Source organism: Plectropomus leopardus, chromosome 22, assembly GCF_026936395.1.
Source record: "Plectropomus leopardus strain MGB_pleo_1.0 chromosome 22, ASM2693639v1, whole genome shotgun sequence".
Classification (NCBI taxonomy): Eukaryota; Metazoa; Chordata; class Actinopteri; order Perciformes; family Serranidae; genus Plectropomus; species Plectropomus leopardus.
The window spans coordinates 25723472-25748930 of NC_142197.1; the positions used below are offsets into that span (position 1 = coordinate 25723472).

At 41.6% G+C, this 25459-nt stretch overlaps 1 protein-coding gene across 2 annotated transcripts in view; it reads right to left on the reverse strand.

The window, feature by feature from the left end:
• The window catches only part of scube1 (signal peptide, CUB domain, EGF-like 1), a 153640-nt gene that overhangs the window by 48499 nt on the left and 79682 nt on the right, over positions 1 to 25459 (reverse strand). The window contains exons 5-7 of one of the 2 annotated variants that reach the window (XM_042511140.2): positions 23107 to 23235; positions 18277 to 18393; positions 9945 to 10034 (exon numbers count right to left, since the gene is read on the reverse strand). In XM_042511140.2, the coding sequence (XP_042367074.1) occupies positions 9945 to 10034; positions 18277 to 18393; positions 23107 to 23235 (336 nt within the window). The remainder of the gene's footprint in view (positions 1 to 9944; positions 10035 to 18276; positions 18394 to 23106; positions 23236 to 25459) is intronic. The other variant, XM_042511141.2, reaches the window with a different exon arrangement.

Genomic DNA, 25459 nt, shown 5'->3' on the forward strand with positions numbered 1-25459 from the left:
TTAGCGTACACTTAAACTGTTATTGACTATTGAGGGCCTCATTTAAAGCAGTACATTACTTAACTTTCATGTCGGACTCCTACCTGCTTCTCCAAATTCTGTGCGTGCCAAATGACACCTCCAGTTGGCAACACTAAGTTAGGATAAGTACCTCCAGCCCATTCTCATTCCGAACTCGTAAAATACTGCCGCTTTTACAGTGCTCCCAGAGTAAGATGGTGATGCCAAAAGCCACCTTTCACGTTTGCAGGAAACACTGCTGAATAGCACCAGCTGAGAATGCAGCCACAAAGAACTGGTTGCAGTGTGATTATATGCCAGTGGACGGCCACATGGCACCTGCCTCATCTGCAAGATAGGCGCATGGGTGGAATGACTTGAGAGCACATGAAATGTGGCAGGATGGTGTCATGCTGAAACACTGCCAATGACAACGTAACGTTAGAAGTGCAGAGCACCTAAAGGGCAGGAAAGACTGATAATGGATGGGTCCAACTGGACTTTCCAGCAGGAGTCAGTGTTAGCTTCTTGTATGAATGTGATGTTTTAATATAACCACCTGAAGCATAATCCCATCATGTGCTTGTGCTGACATCACGCTAGCGGCATCCCGAAACATAAAGAGCAAAAGGAGTCCTACAGTGTTATATGTAGAGTCAGAAGTCGACTGTGAAGCAGCAACATGTGTTGACTTGGGATGAGAACGTGTCGGTACCTCATACAATTTCATTCCAGAAAAACCAAATTACCCCTTAAAGACATTTCTGTAGCTCTCGGGCCTCTAAACTCCCCCTTTAAAACCCAAATGTTTAAATCTCAAACAGCATCGTAAAATAAATGAATGAAAGTTGACATTTAGAATTCAAAGGCTTTTTTGCGGACAACAGCAACATGTAAATGGTGGATGTTCCCCTCCTCTTTGGCAGCTTTTCCAATTTAATTAAAAGGCCGTGAGATTGTGTGGCTGAGAGAAGTGAAGAGGGAAATAGCAGAGGCCTTTTCAGGCTAGCAAACAAATCCACGTCTAGAGGTCAAGGCATTAGCATAATGGCCTTTCACAATGCATGGTCACAAACACATTGGAGCCAGGATGGCTGATGCTTTCTATCAAGGAACAGGAAGGTATTTGTCAATTTGTTTGTGTTTCTTCATGCAGCTCCAAACAACATCAGTCTCACCGCTTCTTTGCTTAATCTCTGCTTTCTATCAGGCATTTGTTCCTCGCTGTGTTTATCCGTCAAACCTCTGGGTTCATCATTTGCAATCCTTTTCATGTGGAGTTCTCTCTCTGGTCGAGCTCTAAGGCCAGATAGCAAATCAGTTCTAATTTGAAAATGGAGAAGTTTTTTAGAGCGAGGCAGGGACTTTCATAGAAAAACAGCAAAGAGGAAGGAAGGCTGGAAGGAGAGACACTCCATCATCCAGGCAGCCTGTCTGATGAGCCCTGTAGGGTACAAAAGAGGACCCCCTGTCCCCTCTTCACTCCCCAGCTTGGCTCCAAGAGTGTGTGTGAGAATGTGTATTGGTAAGGTTACTAATAACTTGCGGTCTGCGTGCCTGCACAGGTGTATACAGTCAATACCAATCTCTGTGCATGTGAGCAGACGTGATGTGTGTGGAGGTGGTGTTTATGGGTCGGAGTGATTTATACTAAGTACAGTTGGCCCTATTATTACGTGAGGGTGAGCACAGTCCTGCTCAGAGCCCCTCTCTCTCTCTCCAAGCCCCGCCCAGCCCAGCCCCGGGGCCACACTGAGCACAGGAACACAGACGCATCGCCAGGCCTGATTGATGTGCTGGACAAGCCCCTCGTAACCCCCTCAGCCCCCTATTCATGCCTCCACACCCTCCATCTCACCCTGCATACTTTTATCCTAGCCTGGTGTGTGTGCGTGTGTGTGTGTGTGTGTGTGTGGGTGTGTGTGTGTGTGTGTGTGTGTGTGTGTGTGTGTGTGTGTGTGTGTGGGGCAGAGCATATTTCTGCATGTAACTTCTTTCTCATTAGCACTGAAATCACCAATGTTGGATTCCAATAAACTGTGGATTAGGGGAACTCTTGGGGATCTTTTTTTTTAACCTGAATCTTCTCCCCTATGTTTTTGTGTCGAAGTGGCTCATTGGAACAACAATTTTTGAAACTGTTTCAGTATTGAGAGAGAGCACTGCAGCCAACAAGGGCCATACAGGCTACAGTGGAACCACTCCGAGCTGTGGATGCATTAAGAAAACCTGGACACAACATTAATATACTATTTCCGCAGTATTGAAGTACTCTGACCTTCCGCATCATGGGGTCCACTGAGCATGTGCCCTTTGCCAAAGCAGGTAACTACCCCCGGCGGAGCGACTGACTTCCAGTTTAGAACTTCCCTAGCTTAAATGGCTATCACACATTTTACCCTTGTGGTTCTTTTTAGACTTTCAGTGGTTAGATTTTCCAAATGTTATGGAAGTGAATGGATTAAAGCTTGATAGTGAAATGAGTCATTTTGCAGAAGTTTTGAAGTTCGCATAAAATTCATCGACTGATTTACAGGCGTTTTTTCCTAATGTAAGTCAGTGAGAAAAAGTCTTTCTGGGCCCATGGGCATCATGTGACAGACCCGGCCAGTGTAATCCAGCCTGGCACACCTGCTGGTGTGCCCGCTCTGGGCAGGTGTGCCTTTTTGTCCATTATAAGTGGTGGTTTTTGCAACTGACAGGCACATATTTTTACTATGAGTGTCTCATATTACAGCAATGACCCTAAGGAGAAATGAAACATTTTTTTATACCTCTTGCTTGTTTCGATCTGTATTGTGTGAGGGAAGAAAACGGTAGAAACGCAAGTGAATGTTGGAAAGAGAAGTGCCATTAGTACTTTAAGTTGGAGTACAGGGGATATATCTTACTTTTATCTGAACGATTTTCAATGTCATGGCTAAATATTTAGCGGACAGTGACAATATTAGTGACAATATTAAAAAGTCTGAGATTACAGAATGAGAGTTCTCCTTTGCAAGACACTGACTCAAAATAGAGCGAAACAAGTGAAAGTTACAGAAAAATGTACGATTTCTCTGTGGGCTTCTTTCGGTAAAGTTGCAAAAAAAACAATCTGAGCCTATAAGTTACAAAGACAAGCATTTTTGTTGGACTGGAAGTGGTTACACTGTAGCCAGTTTTGCCATGGCTACAGTGTCTTTCAATACTGGACCAATTTTTAAAAGTTCTATGAACAAAAAGACATAGGGAATGGGGTTGAGTACAAGTCCAGTACAAGTTAAAGGTCTTTAGAGATTCCTTTTCATGTTTAATCATTCTTGGGTGATTAATTAACTTGAAAATAATTTTTCCTTTTAAAAGGGAAAAATAAGATCAAAATTTCTTCCAAATTTATTTCACTACACATGCTGGTGTACTTTCTGCGGCCACTGCTCACTATGTGAGGGGTAAAATTGAGAAAAATGAGCTGCTGTGTGCCAAGGTAACATGATTATGATTTTTAGGTTTCCTCTACCCAAAATAAACATTGTTGTTATCCAATGTTTATTCCCGCACAGAGGTCAATAATCAATTTTTGCAAAGATTAGTAGAATAGCTCAACATTTGCAAAACACATGCATCTCATTCACAAATTAAAACATTTTTTGAGTTTGCATTTAACTAGCAACCTGACAACATACCATGCTTCCACTAATTCAAGTCTGCAAATCTGCTGTAAAGCTACAGCTAGTTAGTTTACACCTTAAACAAGAAAGTAATAACACTGTAAGGCTGATTTTGTTACCTTGGGACAGAGACTTGATGGTAAGCTAAGCTAACTGACCCCTGGTGGTAGCCTCATGTTTATAGTACAAACACGAGAGTGGTATCGATTCGGGATCACCACAATTAGATAGTCCCACCACTATCTGTATATGTTCAACCAACTAAATGATCTATACTTGTACTTGGAATGGGTGGAGTTTAATTCAGAAGTGAGTGGGGCATAACCAGAACTTAGTGTTTTAAGCCTTCTAAAACTGATATGGGTTGATCAGAATTTGCTATATTTGTAATTTATTAGAAAACTATTTGCAGAACAGTCTCAGAATTGAGCTAATAATTTTTGTTTAAAGTAGAAAGAGACTGAAGAAATGCACCCAAATTCATACATGCATCATTCATCATGTGACTAATGCAATGATGGGAGTAAAAAAGGGAGCAATCCTAAGTGTTCTCGTGAGGAGGCAGTTGGGGTTGGTGGAGGGTCACAATATCTGGACTTTCCCTTGACACATGTTCAAAACCATGTGAACTAGTTAACTAGTTATTTTAATGTACGCCCTCACCATGTTTCTCTTCCTAAATCTAACCACAGTGACTTTGCACGCCTAAACCTAATCTCCATGAGATTATGTAAATTACATAACTACATATTAAGGATGTAACGCTATTCATAGGGTGCTACTTCGTAGGATATCAAACGCATTGTTGTATGTTTACTTTCATAGGATATCAAACAAACCATTTTTAAGGATACACTGCTTAACAACAGCATAGTTGAAAGCAGACAGCAATGCCCCAAAGTCTGAACACAAAACCCACAAATTTTAGAGGGCTGTGATAACGGAAGCAATATGTCCATGGGAGTAAAGAAGGACACAGTCCCAAGCGGTCCACTTAAGAGGCAGGTTGGGGTGGTGGATTGATCACAAAACACAGGACTTTCCCCAGGAGACTTGGATTTGAAATTATGTAAATTTTGTGTCATTTGAAGGTATATCCTCAACTTATTTCTTTTCCCAAACCCCACCAGTAACTTTCCTTGTCTAAACCCTAAAGATACCTAACCAGGATTCTTTTCTTAAACCTAACCTGACCACTGTAACTTTACGTTAATTTCATAACTTTTAATTAAGAATGTAATACCATTTCTGAGACTCTAATTTGTAGGATATCATAAGACTTGTTGTATGAGAAAATTCTGTTGTGAAATGTAAAGTTTCATTGTATCCATTACAAAATAATGTACAAATGTAATGAATCAGTGACTGCAGAAACGTACAATACGAACATTTTTCTGGTGCCTGAATTGGTTTATTACACCCAAGTGGTTGATAAAGAGTAGTCTTTGTGTGCTTTGACTTTAGATGAAATCAATATGAAAGGAGAAAGAGGGAACTGGCTACATAAGAGGATTTAAGGTAAAGGGAGGCTGAGCACAACTCTGGCAGACTGACTAAGGGTGGCGACTTCTTCCGTAGGGATTACAATGTGTCAGCAAGGGGCAGGGGAGGGAGAAGGAAGACAGTCTGTATACACACGTCTGTCACACTCCTTGCATGGAAACGCTGACCGCTGCAAACTGCTCTTTCCGTGAGAGGACACATGTTCTATTGATTAAAGCTGGGGAGGAAACCATGTGCACTGTGTATACTGAAGCATCAGGCCAAGTAACAGCACTGTTGGAAAAAGGTGAGAGCACCACGATCACCTTTCAGCACTCAACAAGATCCCCTCCTGCCCCTTGATGGGCACCTAAATCAGCTGTCAGTCAGCACTGCTCTGGCCTGTAATCACACTATACGGATACTCACACACACACACACACACGCACACACACACACACACGCAAACGCTCAGCTCAGCCCCATCTGTCCAGGGCTGATGGTTTATTTGGAATCCAGGGCCACAGCCACTGTAGCACCACTGAGTCTCTGACACTTTGCTCACATGTGTCCTGCAGCTGGCTCCTGATTTTTTCTTCAATATCAACATCATGAAATGTCTTTGAATTACTTTTCATCATATCGCCCATGTTCCTACTCTGCTTTGCCCTCTCTCACTCCCTTTCGTTTTGCTCCTGTGCTTTCTCTCACCTGCTCTTGTCTCAGCAGCGCCTTTTCATTAGAGCACCGGCAGCACGTCCATTTGTGTTGATCAGTGCGTTGTCTGCGCAGTGTGATGGCAGTGGGGGCAGAGACAAGAGCACTGCGTGTCAGAGGAAGCAGACAAACTGATAGCTGTGTCAAATCTAACATACTGATGCTGTTTGGGCTGTGCCAGTGCAGCACTGGGATGGCGTCTATGCTCTCAGCAAGCACATGTTTGTTCATGCACATAGGCATGACAGAGGCGCATACAAACTAAATGTTTATTTACTAGGGTTAGGATATGAATTACTGTTTAAAGGGACAGTTTCCTCCAAATTAAAGAATAAATATTTTTCCTCTTACCTGTAATGCTGTTTAGAAATCATAATTGTTTTGGTGCTATGCAGGCTTCCTTCTGAGCAGTGATTTGTTTGGCAGGTGTAGCTCAGTAGAAAGAAAATAGCTCCTACATGAAACAGCTCACAACAAGGTCTGTGGATTATCTATTATTATTATATTGGAGAGAATGCAGACATCTCTATGACCGATATCTCCAACACTCTGTCACTCACACTAAAACAATCTCAATTGATAAACAGCACTACGGGTGGGAGGAAAATGTGGGTTTTTGATTTTTAGATGAACTGTCCCTTTAATCTTGTTCATGAATTCCAATACTTTTGGGATCTTATTTGGATTGCATGTGCTTTTATTTAGCACATTATATCCGAAGACCTTTACAAATTTTAGAGACCAATGGCAGCAGGCTGCCATGCACCCCTTTGGAGTTCAGTGTCTCAATGGGCAGTGTCTCTGCTGAAGACCACTTTGATGTGAGCCAGGGACCAAACCCACTGTACCTGCTGGGCCTGTGGGCCTGCAGCTCCCATGAAATCCAAACTGCATCACCACTCCAACTGTATGCTGAATAGTCAAGCCAATTTAAACAAAGACTTTTTATTTTGTTGCAAACTTTGTCCTGTGGTTTCTATCTGAGGTTAAAATCAAGGAACAACCAGCAGAACATCAGATCATTCCTAAATGTGCAGTTGTCAAATATTGCCGCTTTATCTGTGATTTTGGAATTAGACACAGATGCAGAGGGCTACCTTTCATAGCAGTATGGTACACCACCAGGCAGTGCCGGTTGATAATGCAGCCATACGACACCTGTTGCGGTGGTATGATAGGACAGCGGAAGTTTAAAACAGTATGACATAAAGAACTGTTAAGTCCCTATACAGCGAGCGTGAGTTGACTTTCTCCCAGGAGCTTAACATTCACTTCCATGAATGTTGAGTCAAACATCAAATTTTTCTTGACCTAACCACAGGCTTTTATTGCTGAATCCTGACCACATGCTTTTGTTGTTGTCCCAACTTCGGTTGTAGTGTCCCTGAACATGGGTAGGAGATGGCGTGTAATATGCGGTCATGAAAGTCCACTGACATAGCGGCTATATATGATGACTTAAGATGAGAACGTGTTCTAATTACTCAGTATTGGACTGAAGGGCATCTTGATGGTAAGATGTCTTGAACCTTAGACCAGTTTTTAAGTCTAAAATGTATTTAACACACTGAATTACAAGCCAGAGGTGCTGCTGCGGTGAATCCTATTGTGAAGGTATATTTTTGAAAGAATTACAACAGGATTAAAAACTTGAATCCCTGGTGGGAGTTTTTCCCAGTGTACTCTCAGTGAATTATACAAAACGTAAGATTGGCAGCCCTGGAACGCTAATGGTTGCAAGTGGAGCACCATCGGAACAGGTGACGTGCTGGTACAATAGGAGATGAAGCAGAGTTTAGTGAATAGTGAGGGAGAATCAAATAAATTACATTCAGGTAAAACATAACTGAGGGAGAAGAGAATCAGATAGGAAGAGAGGAGGAAAATCAAATTCGCCACTTTTCTTCCACACTGGCCAGAACCTGCTGAAATGAAAAGTAAGTACTGAACATGATGTACAGACTGGAGTACCGGACACCAGATTTCTGATGGACCCTTTGTCTTAGAAAATCAAAGAAAGTTTAAATTCAAAACAGTAGAGGAGAAAGCAGCTGTTTGGTTTAAAAAATTCGCTTGATTTGGGGTAAGTCTGATTGGTCATATAGAAAACATTCAATAATTTACTGAAATATGGTCTAAGGATCTGAATGGAGGGAGTGGTGGATGCAGTCCCTCAGAAACCAAGTCAGTGCCTCCAGTTTTTTCTTCTTCTTTTTTTAATGTTAAAGCTCATTTCATCAATAGCCAGAAACAGAACAGAGTCCATTAACAGATTGGATCAGGTTTGAGCTGGGTTTCTTAAAATATGGTGATAAAGGTTCTTGAGTGCTTCATACAGCCCTTAGAGAATATCCACCATAAGAGCAGATAATGAAGTCATTTTAGGATATATCTGATGATAAAATTCTCAGAAATCAAAGTTTTGGGAGCAAAAATCTTTTTGGTCAGTTACCCCTTTTCCACCAACATGCAACCCGCTCTGTTGTGGTTCTTGCACCTAGTTCAAAACTGAATTTCGACCCAAACTAAGTTGGTTCAAAACCCAAAGAGTTGGTTGTTAACTAGAACCAAAAAAATAACGGGCTTTCTTGACCTGATGTGCGAACCATGATGGCATCAGTGGGTGTGCCATATTCTACAGGTTGGAGAGAGAGGATGGAGAAGGCAACAGTGGAGAAGTCTAGTGGGAAAGTGTCAGACAAAAAAGCTTTTGCAGGGCTGTCAATAATATTTGGTACATGCTAGTTTTCTGGGTAAAATGCCCACCATAGAAGACAAATCAATGCAGGCTGGTTCACTAGATAGCACCATGGTCCCATCAATCCTGAACAGTACTGGTTCAAGAGCCAGAGCTAATGTAGTGGAAAGGGGGTAGCTGTGTCCAGTGTTGTAGTACTTGAGCTCAATCTTGGTCTCAAGAACTCCTTTTGAAGGTCTTTTCTCTGACTAAATGCATTTTTATCATTCAGACAAAGGGAACTCAAGATTTCATTTTAAGACCATTCAAGACCACAGCTGTGGGGACATCACTAAATTGCTGGCAAAAGAGCACTAAATAAAGATGGTGAAGCTGTTTTTAGCGCCTACATGTTTGTAAATGTTTGCCCATCGAAAACAAAGGAAAATTCCCATACATAAAATTCATTTCTGCAATGCTTTCTGATTATTTATTCAAGACATTTCTCATGCTAGAGGTGAATGAAGATGAATCTTTATTTGCTTACTGTGGGTGTTTTTATGGGAATTTGAATCTTTCAGATCAATTTCAGGAGTGCCACATTTAATAGTGATTGTGTTATGCAGTGTTGGATTCACACTGTTCTGATCTTAGGCTTGACTCAGTCTTGCCCTGTCTCGTTCTTGGTTTGCTTGTTTATTAAGATTTCCATTAGCTTCTGTTTTTTAGACATTAGCTAGTCTTCCTGGGGTCTTGACTTGATCATAAGCCCAGTGTTGGTCTTGTCTTGGCCTTGATACCATCTGGTCTTGGTGATTACTTAGTTTAGGTGGTCTTGACTACAACACTGGTCTACACACAAAGCCTAAGAAATGATTCACTAGAAGGGACTGGAATTTCCAAGGGTGTCATGGGACTGGTGTCCCTTGTCTTTACAGCCCTTTCTGAGGACTCAGCTTTTGGGAATTTTCTCCAAAACTTTCATAGCAACCCACAAAGTACTGGTAGCAATCATCGGGCTAGTTGGGTCCATGACCTTATCAGGGATTTTGTGTTTGTAGTATGGTATTTTTTCAACATGAGGAATCAAAAATGAGGGGATGGAACACAAAACATTTGGGAAAGTAAATGTTAGTCATTGAGAAAACCTTAGAGCCATCCAGAGATTTGGTAGATAGTGTTAAGGAGGACCAGTTTAAAGGAAAACAGTGACGTCTTTTACTTTGTTTTCATCACGCAAGATACAGTTGCAACAAAACTGACTGTGGGAGACACAGTGGGCATCAAAGATTTACAAAAAAAAAGATTAACAAAATAAAGACAGAGAGAAGAGGACGAGGAGCAACGGAGAGGAGTGGAGTCGGGGATACAAGCACAAGCGCCATGGCAACACATAGAAAGAGGAAGAAAAGAGTTACCCATAAGTAGCCGCCGTTTCACCCGCTTGTCCACATCAGCTACTGACGTGGCATTGAACTCAGAGCTCTCAATTGCAGCCTCATCTTTCTCTAAAACACAAGTGACAAGGGGACAAACAGTGAGCAGCAGGTTAATGAGAAGCCCAAATGACCAGACCTTCAGCCCCTCTTGGCGTTTGAGCAAAAAACCAAAGCCAAGAAGCAAGAAGCGATGAAGAAGCGCCAAAATCCCTGTTAGAGTGTTAATCCCCCAAACAAATGATAAATCCCCCAGAGCAAACAAAAGAACAAAACAAAATAAATGAAATGATCAGAATCAGTGTGGAGCTTATAAAAATGAAGCGGTAGGTAGATAGGCAAGTAGGTAGGGAGGGAGGGGAGGAGGTACAGGGCTAACATGTGAAAAAAGTAAAAAAAAAAAAAAGATGGTTAGAGGTGTGGGGGTTCTGGGGATGGGATGAGGTTGGGGGAACGTTAAGGGGGGATTTTAATTCTGATGTTGTCACCGATGAAGTTTCTGTCTTCCATATCAAACAGCCACACTTTGTCAGCAATGATTCCCTTGCGTTAGGATGGAGGAGGAAGATGAGAAAGAGAGGGAGGGGAGGATACATGTCCAACATTTCTAAGACAAGCCGCCTTAAATGTGGAGCAAAAGGAAGGGGGTGACAATGACGACAGGAGACAAGAGAAAGGGTGGTGCAGGGGAAGAGGACGAGAGGTCAGAGGAGTTGCTTGAAGGTCCGAGCGATGACTAAGTGATCGGATGAACAGAGAAGAGAACAAGGGAGAGAAGAAAGTCAGAATCAGTCCCATCGTGGGCCGCAATGGGAGAGGTGTATGAGGGGAAAAAGGGGGTGCACAAACTAAGAAATGGGGTTTGAAGTGTAGGGAGGGCATGCAGAGGAATCAAAAAGCAGGAGGAGGTAGTCTGGGGGCAGCGCTGGTTGCCTGTTTGTCTATGGAACACATCACAACTGGCTCTAACAGTCAACGTTGGAAGTTCCCAAAGCTGGGCAATGGAGGTTGGATTGGAGGGGCTAAGGAGGGAAGGTGGCAGAGGGGGGCTCTATCGCTGCTGAGATGGCATGCATGCTGGGGATGGTGAGAGGGAGGCGGCCTTTCATTGGGCCTGAGTCATTAGGGCCTGAATGAGCATCTCTTTGTGAATGGACGCCACTTGCCGCTATAGGACTGGGCTTTGATGTACAGCCACAGTCCTATGGGTGGTGGTGTGGGGGAGTAGGAGTGGATAAGGGGGTAATTAATGTCCCTTCCATTCCCCAGCCCTGGCGCACTACTCTCTCCTCTCTTGATGGACAAAGTGGAGAATTCTCTGAAGTACACTCAGGGATGAATGGAGGCTTTCTGGTGCTCTGCTAACGGGTGAAATGTGGTCGTTATTGAATCGAGGGCTTGTGCATACCAGTGCGAGCGTCTGCTTTCTTGAGTGTGTGAAAAAATATGTTGGAGAGGGAGATAAAATGTGTGGATGTGTAGGGACAGGTTGGGGAAGCGGTGGGAAGAGAGGAGTCCCGCTCTATGGGGGCTAAGTGGTAGTCGGAGGCCCACAGAGAGGGGAGTGTTTTAGAGAGCCAGACCTACTCGGGACAGGATGGGGGAAGAGTTAAATCACTCTACGCTACTACAGCTAGGAGGAGAATGGTAAAAAAAACAATGCACTGGAAGGAAACAGAAGGGTCACTAAAACAACAACAACAATAAAAAATGTACTTCAGTTCAAAAAAGGGAAAATTAAAGAAAAAAAGGGAAACTGCACAAATGCAGTGCAGGCTCTCTCATGCAGCTGGACAAGCAGACAGACAGACAGATGAATGATTAGTGAAAGAGGCAGACGATTGGACGCTGCAGCACATGTGAGTGAACACATGCAGTAGGAGGAAGCTCGAGCAGTGCAAGTCCCTGCCTTTCTATTAAAAAGGGGTATGGAGCATGAAAAGGGGGCTGATAGATGGACATGAGTAATGGAGGGCATTTTGTCGTTGGCAAGTTTTTTTGGTTTTCGCCGCTTTATGTTTCGTGAGGAGGTGGAGGATGAGGCAGTAGAGAGAGAGGTGGAGAAGGAGGAGGTTAGGGTTTGCTTTCGTGGGAGCTATACCTAAGATCAGGCTGCAATTGAGATGTCCGTTTTGTTTTTTTTTTTTAACCACAGAGTCTAACACGCGACCCCCCCACCCAGAGTTACTCTTTAGTCCACCTGATTTGATTTTAACATGGATGCTCAGACAAGACAGGCAATCAGGTACTATCACCAGAAAGCAGGAGGGAGGGAGGAGTAAGGAGGAGGAGAGGGACAGAGCTACATAGAAAGGGTAAAAAGGGAGGGCGGGGGGTTAAAGGTGGGCCCACAGAGTAGTTGGGACACCCGGACCACAGACCAGACAGAGGTCCTTTCTCTCGTCAAAGTATGAAGAGAGACAGAAAGAGAGAAAAGACATTGGGAACGGAGGGAGAGGAGGGTCCCCGCTCTCTCTCGTTCTGCCTCCTCTACGCAGCCTGTCCTCGATGGCGTGTTCTTCAAAGAGGCTGCGAAGAAAAAGGGGTTATTGGCAGTCAAAACCTGGTGCCGCCGAGAAGCAGCAATCTGCTCAAATGGTGAGAGTGAGAGACAGGGAGAGACAAAGAGAGACAGAGAGAGGTGTTTCCAGTGTACGGACACAGCAGGAAGGACAGCATATCAGAAACATCAGATCATTGTGTCCATGTGTGTTTGACACCAGTCTGACATGTTTCTCAGCTCACAGTCAGGACTGTGGAAACTTTCTGTGTCCTAGTTGTGCAGGTGGTTATAATCTCACCGAATGTTAAGTCACACTTACACCTCTTTGGTTTGAACCACATGGAAAAGCTTACTTGATTCTTTTTTATTTGCTTCATTAAGGTTTATGCTGCCCTATTACAAATGAAGCACAACTTGTAAACAGAAGTTACAAGCAGCTCACTAATTGGACAGAGATTAGGTGACCTGTGGTCCTGCCAGGTTAGAGATTCAAAACTAACTCAGAGGGATTTCTGCTATGAACACCTTTTCTGGTGTTTGTATCAACTGTGAATAGTTGGAGCAATGGCCAAATAAGACATTGGTCCAGACTGTGGTTTGGTCTCGGTTCATTCTGTTATGCTACTTTTTCCGAGTTTTTATTAACTGCTGGCTATCAGGTGTCAACCTCCATCAAATTATACCCATAAATCCTGGATTTTTGGGAAGTTTTCTGTACTTGATTTGGATGTTGTCTGTTCTCCTCACAAACCACATTGCAGAGAACTTCCTTTTTAGGTGTTTTTGTGCCACTAAAGGTCTACCACCTATTCAAATGAACCAAACTGAAGAAGAGTTGTTACCTCAAAGTTCACATGAACCGCATGACTGAACATGTATTGTTACACTAGCATTTTGGACAGGCCATGTGTCATGTGCTAAGACATAAGCTGACTTCTGCTATGACCTGAGCCCAGTACACATTAGATATTTATTGTTATACTTTTTTGCGCACTGTTCATTTATTTATACCTTCAAATTAATAATTCCAACACAAAGAAACAATTTGTTCCAAAAGATAACACAAAAAATATTGAATACATTTACATCCCATAATCCAAAATCACCATTAAACTGTAATCAACCCAAGCATCCCATTTAGACTGTGCATGACCAGACCACTTTGTTGATTTTTGTACTATATTACAGCAGAACATTTGTTCAGTTATTAGTCAAAGCTGGCCAGCAATAATTTCTGACACAACATTTGATGTAGCACTGATACTGGGCCATATCTTACGTGTTCACTAGAATGGCAATGTCAGTGTTTCTCATGGTGAGATTATATATATCAAGTCTATGCAAAGACACAAATAACCATGAATTCATGCTGGCCGAATGATGCAACATGAACGACACAAAAAACACGATATTAGTGCTAATTGTGTATTTGGGCTTGTTAAAAAATTTTAACTTGAGCGAGAAATTTGTATGATGCTTTGTTGCCTTTCAGTGCCAGTGCCAGATCTAGTTGAGATTCTCCTGATGTTACGAAACAAACAAAAACCTGGCTACAGCCAGGGTGGCGCAGTGTTTTCTGGCTATATAAAGGGTATATTTTCACATGGTAAGATGCATCAACATAGGTGGATTCAAAACACATGTACACTCTGTTTCTTGAAAACACAGGAACATTTGGATGGGTAGTGGGTGGATGAAATAGCAGAGCAGAGTTGCAGTCCGACTCCTCATAAGGAGAGATGCTGTGCACATTTACACATGAGGAGCATGCAGTAGTTTTTAGTTTGCTGCTTTAATGTCCAGAGTGTACGATTTAGAGGCATTTATTGGAAGGAATATTTTCATTACCTTCGAATGAGCTGTTGTACAGAGTGGTTCCTCCTCTGCAGAGTCTGATATGGTTTTCTACAGTAGCCTTGGTAACAAACAAACCAAACACTGGCCATTCATGTTTTTGTGTTTTGGCCTCAACCACCATAGTTCTCCTATACTGTATATGCCTTATGGCGCTTTTCCATTACATGGTACCGGCTCTACTCAACTTTACTCTACTCTGCTCTACTCTACCAGGTACTTTTCTGGGGGTCATTTTCCATTAGAAGGTAGTACCTCCTCAGTGTAGCTGGTCGTCATAGCGACGCCGTTTGACACTGCTGTGATGTCTGGTTCAACACAACACACATATGAACAGGGTTCGAATTACACAGTTACTTTCGGAGGAGCCCTACTTTCCAGTGCCCACCACTACTAAAACCTATCACATGTATAAAGTGTATGGCAGCACGTGGTCAATAACAGGGGTACTATGAAAGAAATTTAACTAATACCCGCCAATAATTTATCCTCTCTTTCTCTCTCGGTCCCTTCTGTTGGATGATGAGGAGTACAGGTGACTACGTAAATGTAGGAATTTGAACGCAGCACAGCTTCACACACAGATCGCTGCAACAGGGATAAACACAGAAGTTAAATCGTGGAGACAGATGGAAACGGAATGTAATGAGCGAATAAACACACAACACTGACATATTACTTCTATTTTTTTATTATTTCAGGAATCTTTATGTGCATATAATCTATAACACAAAAGTCAACAATTCTCCCCCTGAACATCTCAAGAGAGGCTTTCAGGGGAGCCGAGCTCCCCTTAGCTCCCCCGTAATTCGAACTATGCATACACACAAACTCGCTCTCACTGGATATGCTTGTTGGCCTGCAAGGTGAGGAACGTTTGCACCTCCTCGAGCAACCGCGCCTTGATCTTTCTGGTTGGCATTTTCGGAAAGAAGGAAAAACTATATGAAACTGCGGCCGTCACAACAGCTTTGATGTTTGATGTTTGTGCTGTTCAGAGTATTCCGTGCGTGCCTGGTACTTTTTCCTAATGGAAAACCAACAAAGGGCGAGTAGAGTAGAGTAGAGTAGAGCCGGTACCATGTAGTGGAAAAGCGCCATTTGTGCTTGGCTTTGAATGAGAATGGGAGATGACACATTGATTGGTTGAATTCCAGTTTTGCCAAAAACACAGCTACAATGAAGGGATTGAATACAACTCCTTTGCACCTTACTTTGCTCCCAGATGATGCACCAAAACTGTCAAAATGAAACTGGACATGCCCTAAAAGTGCTTTTGCCATGCACTGTAGACCATGAACTACTGATCGTTTATATGGTCCAGAGTCTCCAGGGGCAAGGACAAATGAAACTAACATGATTGTTAAATATGATAAATAATCAGAGGCATCCATTTGCATTACTAATTTCTGCATACTCATTGTTAATTTGAGGGTATAAACTAAAATTTGTGCGCCCAAATGACCATTACTCTAGCATCTATACTAGGCTCCATAGATTACAGGCCCTTGAGGCCAAAATACTCAAACTGCAACAAGTGTGACTGACTGACCAAAGAAGTGTTGATGCTTTGCAAACTGTTTCCCACATATATTGTATATCAGCAAGAAGGAAGTGTGGAGAACAGCGTTATGAACAAATTCACTTACCTGGAACGTCTTATTCATCTTATTAATCCTACTGATTAGAAAAATAGCATGATGAAAATGAATATGTGACAGCCAGGATGTGGAGGCAGGCCTCTGCTAATGGTCATATGTGCAGATGAGCTGCCTGCTGGTTTCTGGCTGGGATCAACTGAGTTTTAACATGATGAATGTGAGTGGGAGATTTGTCTGTCCTTCATTTTCTATTGCTTTGCATTTTCTATAGTCATTGCTTTAAAACTCAACACATGATACTGCTCATTTTCTGACAATTTGTACTGTGGTATTTCCTCTGAGGCCCAAACACACCAAACCAACATGAGGAAACTAGTGGTAATGAAGGCCAACTGTTGCAGCGACTCATGTCGCTTGTGTGTCAGCCAAACAGTTGCACGTGAACACGCTGCAAAGTCTACAGTGAATGGTCACTTGCATGTACATTCTGCAAGCTGCGTGATGGTCGCGGTGTGGTAGTCTTTATTTATCATTCAAAAAGGGAAACATTAACAACCCCACCCAATGTTGATAGAACAAAGGACATTTACCGTGTGCTAGCAAATAATAACCAATCCCTCTATGATGCTGCGATGCTGTCACTGACCTAAAGCTAAGCTCCACCCTCGAACACCATGTGTCAATCACATTTCATGCAGCTGCACAATGTACTCAGACACCCTGCTTGAAGAACTCCATAGAAAAGCATCAGAAATTAAGATTTTCCTGTGGTTTTATTTAAATCTATGCAGTTATAAAATTAAAAAATGGTCGAATGATGTGCATGAGGTAAATGCATAGCTGATACGAGGTAACCTGAGAGGCTACAGAATGGAGTGTCTCCTTTGATTGAGTTGTGTAGCAGGTAAAGACGATAAACAAATATCTCTACATCTATTCTATGGTAAGGCAACGTGTTTGTAAAATTTGCTGCAAAGTGACAACTATATATAACCTCATACATTATGTTGGCAACATCTTGTCTTGCACCTTGCAGCAAACTTTGCTAGGTAACTTAAGCTTAAATTAACTAATAGTCCCTAATGTTATAGCCAACTTCAGCTTTGTAACATCATGTTATCTGTTAAACATAGTTTTTGTACCTTTGTCCCTTGACAATCAGACATCAGTGTTAGTGTTAGTAAGCCCACCTGAAAAGTAATAACTTAGCTGTAATGTTACAAAAAAAGCAAAGGCTGGCTATCGCTAAAACCACGGCATAGTGAGGACCCTTTGGATGGCTTCTGTATGACATAAGGAGCTTCTGTCCCCAAAAGTTCTATATAGCATCTTTGGATATGTCATTGACACTGAGAGCTGCTATTGTTAGTGTAGACAACACACAGACTTTTTGTGAGTGAGCTCAGAGGATGGGGCTTAGTGATAGGTCATGTGCAACAATTGACACAAATTTAGCCAATTTTCTGCACAACCCTGCAGTTATGCAGTTCCGAACGCTGCAGCTTTAATGCAAATTTGACCTTTTAAAATGGGTAAAATCTTATTTTATTATAAAACTGCACACAGCATGTTGATCTGCTCAGCTTCTCTCTCTGTTTATCATGAGATAACTGCGACAAGACTGCAGCTCTTTGACAGTGACAGGGCTAACTGTAACATCACACAGCTAGCGCAACAGTTATTGATGGGTTTAATAACAGAGTTGAGCTGTTTTGGTGTCAGACTGCCCTGCTGCAGTTTGGTTCTATCTTCAACAGGAATCATCTAAATGCCCCTGGATGACATTGAAAATTGTTTAACTTGTATCCAATTTTTAAGTTCTTGCACCTCACTAATTTTGAGGAAAAAAAGATACAGCGTTCATGCTCACTCTGCATTAGTTTTGTTGAGCTATACATAATATAAGAATTGTTTGCACCACTAATGAGGATCAGATGCAGGATATAGTGTGCCTGAGGTTAGAATACAGCTTTCTTTAAAGAGGCATTGATTGAATCTCGCTCTAATTTTTTTTTTTCTAACAACCTGAAGCTTAAGTCTCCTCCATGTCATTATTTTCAGTGTGGGTAAAATAATTTCATTACTGGAAGGTAGATATATCTGTTGAAGTTCTGTCCTTTGTCTCTGCTGTGTTCAGAGTGCCGAGAGGTGGGGAGAGAACCAACTCCATAACCTCCAACACACCCAGGCTCATTCTGTTTCTGTCCTTCTGTTCTTATCTGTGCTGCACCGACACTGTTCTACCATACAGCTGATGTTACATTCAAACAGCTGTTAGGGCTTCAGGGTGTGTGTGTGTGTGTGTGTGTGTGTGTGTGTGTGTGTGAAGTAGGAAGCCATCTTGGTTGTCACTCACCGATGCAGGTCTTGCTGTCTGAGTGCAGGGCGTACTTCTGATGGCAGCCACACACCGGCCCTGTGTCCGTGTCATCACATGTGTGCTGGCAGCCGCCATTTCCATAGTTACATGTCACTGAAGACAACATACACACACATTCCAGTCTTACTTCTATCTTGTATACTATGTGTAACACAAGGCTCACGACACTTTGGATGTTGACGGATTCTTTATTTAGCTACAATAACAATATGGGAAGACCCAGAGGGATATTTATTCTGTGCTATAACCAAGACGCAACATAATGTTGCACTGGATATTTGGCTGGATATGACAGCTGGGAGTGGGTTTATTACAGGATTTAGAGAGGTAGAGCGGAGCATAGATGGAATAGATGGTATAAGAAAAAAAGAGAAAGAAAGAGCCAGTTAGATGAAAAATGTTGAAAAAGAACCTAAAATTATGTTTGTGGTGTTTGTCTGAAATTTGGTGGAAATTCATGTTTCTATGTTTATAACATTTTTAGCCATTGAAACCTGAGCAAATTGGTGTGATTTCTTTTAAAAGCAGGAAAAGAAGGCAAAAAACAACATGAGACGGAAATAAGCAATAAGAAAAATACCTTTAAAAAGTGCTGAAAAATTAAATAAAATTTTATTTAAGGGTTTTGTTTTGTTTTTTTTTTAAATTTTGGACATTTTCTTATTTTTTTTTAGAAACCCTCTCCTCTTTTTTAAAACTTTTTTTTAGGCAACCTTCTTGTCACCTTTATTAATTTCTTGAAATTTGTAAGTTGGTTACTGTCTTTTTCCCCCTTGTTTTTGAAACCAATTACCTCAGGTCTGAAATATTCAAAAAGCTTGTGAAAGGTGTCTGAACACACCTCAAGAAAACTGATGCCATGTCAGGTTTCAAAGGGTTAATACTCAGTTCTTGGCATAGTATTGTGTTCTGCTTTTAGGGTGTTTTCATATTAGGTCTGATTGATTTGTACCATGCCCAACATGGACACATTCTCCCAAATAGCAGTCAACTGCCAAGTTTTGGTACAATTAATGTTCACACGTGATGCCATTTTTTAAGTGGCCTTGGGCCTGGATTGATGTACCTTGCCTGGGTGCCATACACGGTATTCACACCAATCAAATAAACTGGACTTTGGGTCAGGTGTACTCAGATGTGGGCCTGGGCCCTTGATGTGAGAGCCCATTTAGGTTAAGGACAGATAGATAACATTTGGAAAAGGTCTGGGTCATTGTCTGTTATGGATAGAAAAGCATCCACAAGGTTGTTGTTTGTTGATTTGAACAAGTCCCTGTTTGGTTTGGTTAGATTTAGGCACAAAACCAAAAGAACAGGGAAAGAACATGGTTTGGATTAAAATGATTACTTTGATTATGTTGGGCGGTGTCCTGTTGTCCTGTTGTCCTGTTGTTGTCCTGTGTACAGTCAAACTATGTTCCTGTGTTTAAAAATCACTTTTTAAACTAAAATTACTTCCAGGCAGTTAAATGCCTCCACGAACCAATGAAGTTATACTTACTGCTTTATAGAAATTTTGTGAAAATATAGCATGAATTCAGGAGTTCAAGCCAAAACTTGTTTAGTGAGGTCACAGTGACCTTGATCTTTAACCTTCAACCACCAAATTCTATCAGTTCATCCTTGAATCGAAGTAGATGTTAGTACCAAATTTAAAGACGTTCCCTCAAAATGTTCTTAAGATATTGCATCCAGGAGAATGAGACAGACAGGGTCACAGTACCTTTACTTTTGATAAGCAAAATCTAATCAGTTCATTGTTGAGGCCAAGTAGACATTTGTGCCAGATTTGACAAATTGAGTTGATTTGACAAATTTCCCTAAAGGCATTTTTGAGAAAGTGCATTCATGAGAATGGGACGTACGGACGCACAGCCAACCCAAAAACATAATGCCTCTGGCCACAGCTATCACCCGAGAGGAGGCATAAAAAGTTCCTGACTTTCTTAGGTCAAGAAGGGCCAAAAGAGGAAAAGGGAAAGAGAATGAGAAAATGTTTCTTTTTCTAAATCTTTTCTTTAGAAAGAAAAATAATCTAAAAGAATGTGAGCAACAGGAGGGATCAAGAGAGATGTGGAGGGGTGAAAAAGAGAATGCAGTTATGAAGGAGAGATAAAGAGAGGTTGGAAGTTGGAAAACATGAGACTGAGCAGATTGTAATGGGGAGCTTTCTCTGCAGGGCCTCTCTTGGAACTTTTTTGAGAACTCCTAAACCTTAGCCCTTAGCCTTAGCCCACCAGAGAAACCAAGGGTTCAGCTTTACTCCCTTGGCCCTACAACAGCCAGCTAAGTAGTATTTGTCTACGGGCCACAAACTCTTGAGAAGGACTTTGCCATAATAAACACAACTGATTTGTCAAACACTAACCATGTGAGACGGTTGTGATTTGTCCAAGATTTTTACCTCCTAATTTGTCTAACTTTCAGCTCTTGAGGTGAAAAGGGAAAACAAGCACAAATACACTTGATGAACTTTTCAGAAGCTTTTCCTTATCTTTGCATTTTTAACTTTTTGGATCCTTTGGTGACTCTAAGGAAAAAAGAAGAGAGAAGAGAATAAAAGAGATTAACGTAGAATTATTGCCTTGTGGTTGCCTTCACCAGCCAGTTGAGACTGTCTGTCCGGACTCAAATGTAGCTATGACAAAAGACAATGCTTCAAATAAGGATGGTGTTGCAAAGAAGCTCCAAATTCTAAAAAGTGGATGCTTCACACACATCTTTAACCCGGCAGCACAGAAGATCTATATAAACGGTAATAGATCCAAACAGTCGTTTCAAGATTAGTGTCACCAGTTCAGTCAATGATGATATGTCTTGAGTCCAAATGATGTTGAGTGATGGCCAGAAAACTTTTTTAAGAAGATGATGTCACAATGAAATAGATTTTTGACCTTTTGTACACTTCATTGTTTTATTATTTAAGATATTTGCATTAATTTTTGTCATAAATTCTGTCATTAGCATATGAATTCTTGAATTAGAGCCAAAAACTTTTTTGTGAGGTGACAGTGACCTTAACCATTAACTTTTTGCGATACTTATCAGGTAAGTCTCAAATCCAAGTGGATGTTTGTGCCAAATTTGAGTAAATTTCCTCAAGGTGTTCTTAAGATATTAAGTTAAAAAAGGGGGTGACCTTGACCTTTAAATTTAACCACCAATCAGTCATTGTTGAGTCCAGGTGGACATTTGTGCCAAATTTGAAAAAATCCTCTCAAGGGTTTTTGAGATTATGCATTCACAAGAATGGCACAGATAAGGTTACAGTGACCTTGACCTTTGACCACCAATATCAAATAAGTTCATTGTTGACTCCAAGTGGACCTTTGTATCAAATTTGAAAATAGTCCCCCATGACAACTTAAACTGTCTTCTGTTCCTTTGTTATAGTGTTAAATAATGGCCAGAAAACACTATGATGTCACAGTGAAGTCGACCTTTGACCTTTTGTATATAAAATGCCATTGCTTCAACAATTTATCCTATTAGACACTGTGTTAAATTTTGTCTTAATTAGCCTATGAATTTTTGAGTTATTGCTAAAAGGGTATTTTTTGAGGTCACAGTGGCCTTGACCTTTGACCACCTAATTCTAATCAGTTCATCCTTGAGTCCAAGTGGATGTTTGTGCCAGATGGCTGAACGGGCATACCAAAACATGATGAGGCAGAGAGTAAAGGAGGGGGAGGAAGTGGGAGACAAAGCAAGGGAGAAAATGGAGGAGAGGGGTGAAAATGGACAGAGACAGAGAGAACATGAGAGGAGAGAGAAGAGGAGATAAATATATATATGTGTGTGTGTGTGTATGCAGTGTGTGTGTGGACATAACTAGCATTTCTTTCATCACTTGTTTACTACCGTCCTGTGCCGCCGTGCTCAACAGGCCGGCACAGGGCTCACTCCCTCGCCACTAATGAAATATTACCACAGCGGGGGATGCATTAGAGCCTTTCAGAGGCTTTCACAATCTTTACACTCTCATCGTCTGAGAGGAGAACAAGATGTGATGCCAAACAAAGTGTAACTAAAAGCTTATTTTTCCCCCCACGAAAACAGCAGCCCTAAATTCCATGGCTGCAGGCACTCGGCGTGAAGAGTGAGAAACAGGGATGGAGCCGAGCGATGAGAGCGGGGGGGGTGGTTGAGAGACATGAATTCTCTCTACTGAATCCTTCAGCACCTTCAGCTTGGCCTGAAACGCTTAACTGATTCTGGTATTAAATGTCCACCCTCATATTTTAGGGCTGAAGGCCGACTGGAACTTGTCCATCATTGCTATTACAGATGTTTATTACAGACCAGTTTAGAGCCTTCATCACACCAGTACGTAACCTCTATAAAATCAAGGCTATGAAACAAAGTGTTAATACCTCGCTGCCATGTGAACTGTAAAACAAAGTGACAAGTCAATTGGCTAAAGATTAACAGATGACGGAAAGCATTACACAAAAGTGCATTTGATTACGTGTAGGATATGAAGACATCCAACATCGTAGAGCTGCTCATTTAACTATTTAGAACCTGGATTGACATCCATTTTGTTGTGCTGCGTCTGAACAACCCAATTTTATATTATTATTATTATTATTTTTTACTTTTTACTTATTTCTTGTAAATCTTTCAGTCATTTCTTGTTAAGTTGCTTATTGCTTTCTTTCAATGTTTCAGAAAGAAATCAAGCCAATTTGCTCAGGTTTTAAAAGGTTAATGTCGACACATATTGGAGATTAAGGTTGACCTTGGTGTGTGTGTGTGTGGTTGTGTGTGTGCTGTCAATGCACTGAGGTCAGGTGTGATACGTACATGTACAGTCTTTCTGGTTTTTGGCCAGTTCAAAGCCAGGACGGCACTCACACGACACCCCGCCTTTGCCGGGAGCTTCTCTGCAGATGTGGGCGCAGCCATGGTCCTTGTTCATGCAGTTCATCCCGTCTGTGCAGGAGACAGAGACACCAGGACATTGACACTTTAACCACTTTTCAAAGCTGTGGAACTTTTGTCTGGTTGTACAGCAGTGAACTCAAAAAGTGACTGACTACATAAAAAATCAGGCTGTATGACTCTACAGAACAGTCAAGTTTCTCTTACAGTTCACATCCATGTCTGTGAAAACATGGCTGCTTCACACACAGAAGATTTCTACAGTCAGCACAGTTTACAAATTAGTGTCACCAGTTCAGTATCTTACCAAATGATGTTGCTGAGTAATGGACAGAAAAAGTGGGCAAAACCATGTTTCGTGAGGAAATTCCCTCAAGGTTTCTTGAGATTGACAAATACAAGGTCGCAGTGACCTTAACCTTTGATCTATGACCACCAAAGACTGATCAGTTCATCGTTGACTTAAGTGGATGTTTGTGCCAAATTAAAAATATTTCCAACGCATTTTGCCATTGGGACAGCGTTACCAGCTGATTGCCAAATGAGTGGCACATTTCCATCTATTACAAGTTCCCACTGGTGGTGGGCAGAGAGGATTCCCCATTGAACTACTAGAGACCAAAGGTTTCTTAGTGGGCCTGTTTCCACATGTTTATGCAGCTGGTTGGTTGTGTGTCAGCAAAGCCATGAGAAAATAAGTCAAGATATTTACATCATAAAACATTAAAATTTCCCCACCTCTATATGGATAGCACTTTAAAATACAGCACTGGAGCTCACTGAGGCAATGGAGCACTGGACTAAAAGGAAAGGTCATTTATATTGAATGCTTTTTTTTTTCTTAAAAATCAACCAGTTAGTTACTGGTTAATGGGTATCGGCCTATCGAAAGCAAAATGAACCGAAACTGACATCCCTAGTTCCCTCATCAACTTTTTTCCATTTCTAATTAGGCCCTATTTCACCTGAGATCTATATTTCCTCAACATCAGAGCCAGCCCCTCTATATAAACAAACAAAACCCAAAACAGAAAGGGAAACCATAAAACCATGACCTCGAGTTACAAGCACATGAACGGCCCACCCTTTTTTCCAGGGGCAGGGCTCTGCTGCTGACTGACCCTGTGCTCACCACCATTTGGTGGGCCAAAGACGATTTTCCACCCTGGTGGACAATAAAGATATATCCCATTCTATTTTAATTACAAGTGGAAAATTGGGAAATTTCGATGATGCTGAGTTGTGACGTTTGCGTGACATTCCAGGGCAGCAGAAATGTTGGAAAGCATGGAAGCAGTGTCAACAATGGATTGTGAAAATTCAAATATTTGGTGATTTTGTTCCTAGTTGCTTTCATTTACTTTTAGTTGTCGCACGTTTTTAAGATATGCATCTATTAGCTGCAGCAAGCAAGCAAACTTAACTCTAATGCTTTAAATCTAAAGCATGCCAGGAGAGTATACTATTAATGATAACAATGTTATTTTATAACACCAGTTGCCGGCTTGACGTCATAAATGCGTAAAAATGGCGGGCAAAAGTCAATGTTTGGTCAATGATATGAAATTCATTATTGCTATTAATGTTAACTGCTGTCCATACAGAGTAACCTTGATTACATATAAAAATATTTAAAATGCAATATCTGAAATATAGAAAAAATTAATTAATATGAAAAAAATAAGTAAACTGAAAAATGCTATTAACCTCTTGTTTACATGCTCTTAGCATTAAAATGAAACCCATCTTCTTTATAGCTTCCATGTTGTTCCCACTTTAGGACCTAAAAGCACATAAACACAATGAAGTCAGAAGAGCGACTACCCAACTCAGAAACTACGACCTTCAGACATCAAATGAATGCATCATTAAATTCTCTCCTGTTTCTGAAATCCCAGTTTCTCCCATAACAAAATCTCAATACATTTCCTTTTCTTCATCAGCACCAATAAGCCCTGTGCTTTAATTTATGCCTCTGCTAAGCCCGCGTTTTCAGCTGACCCAAGGCTTCTTCCTGTCGGCACTGACACTGTCACTCGTCCCTCCTCCTACTCGTCTCGTTCCCTCCATCCATTCATTCCTTCACTCGAAACTGTTTGATGCGGTCTCCTCTCCTGATGATTTGTCGAGCACACTGTGGCAATAATATGTGAAATAGGCCAGTGTTTAAATCTTCATCAGCTGGGGGAGGAAGCGGGGAGGCGGAGGATGGAGGGCCAATGTTCTCCAGAGAGGAGAGCCGGGAAGGAGAAGCCAGCCAAAGATATCACTGAGC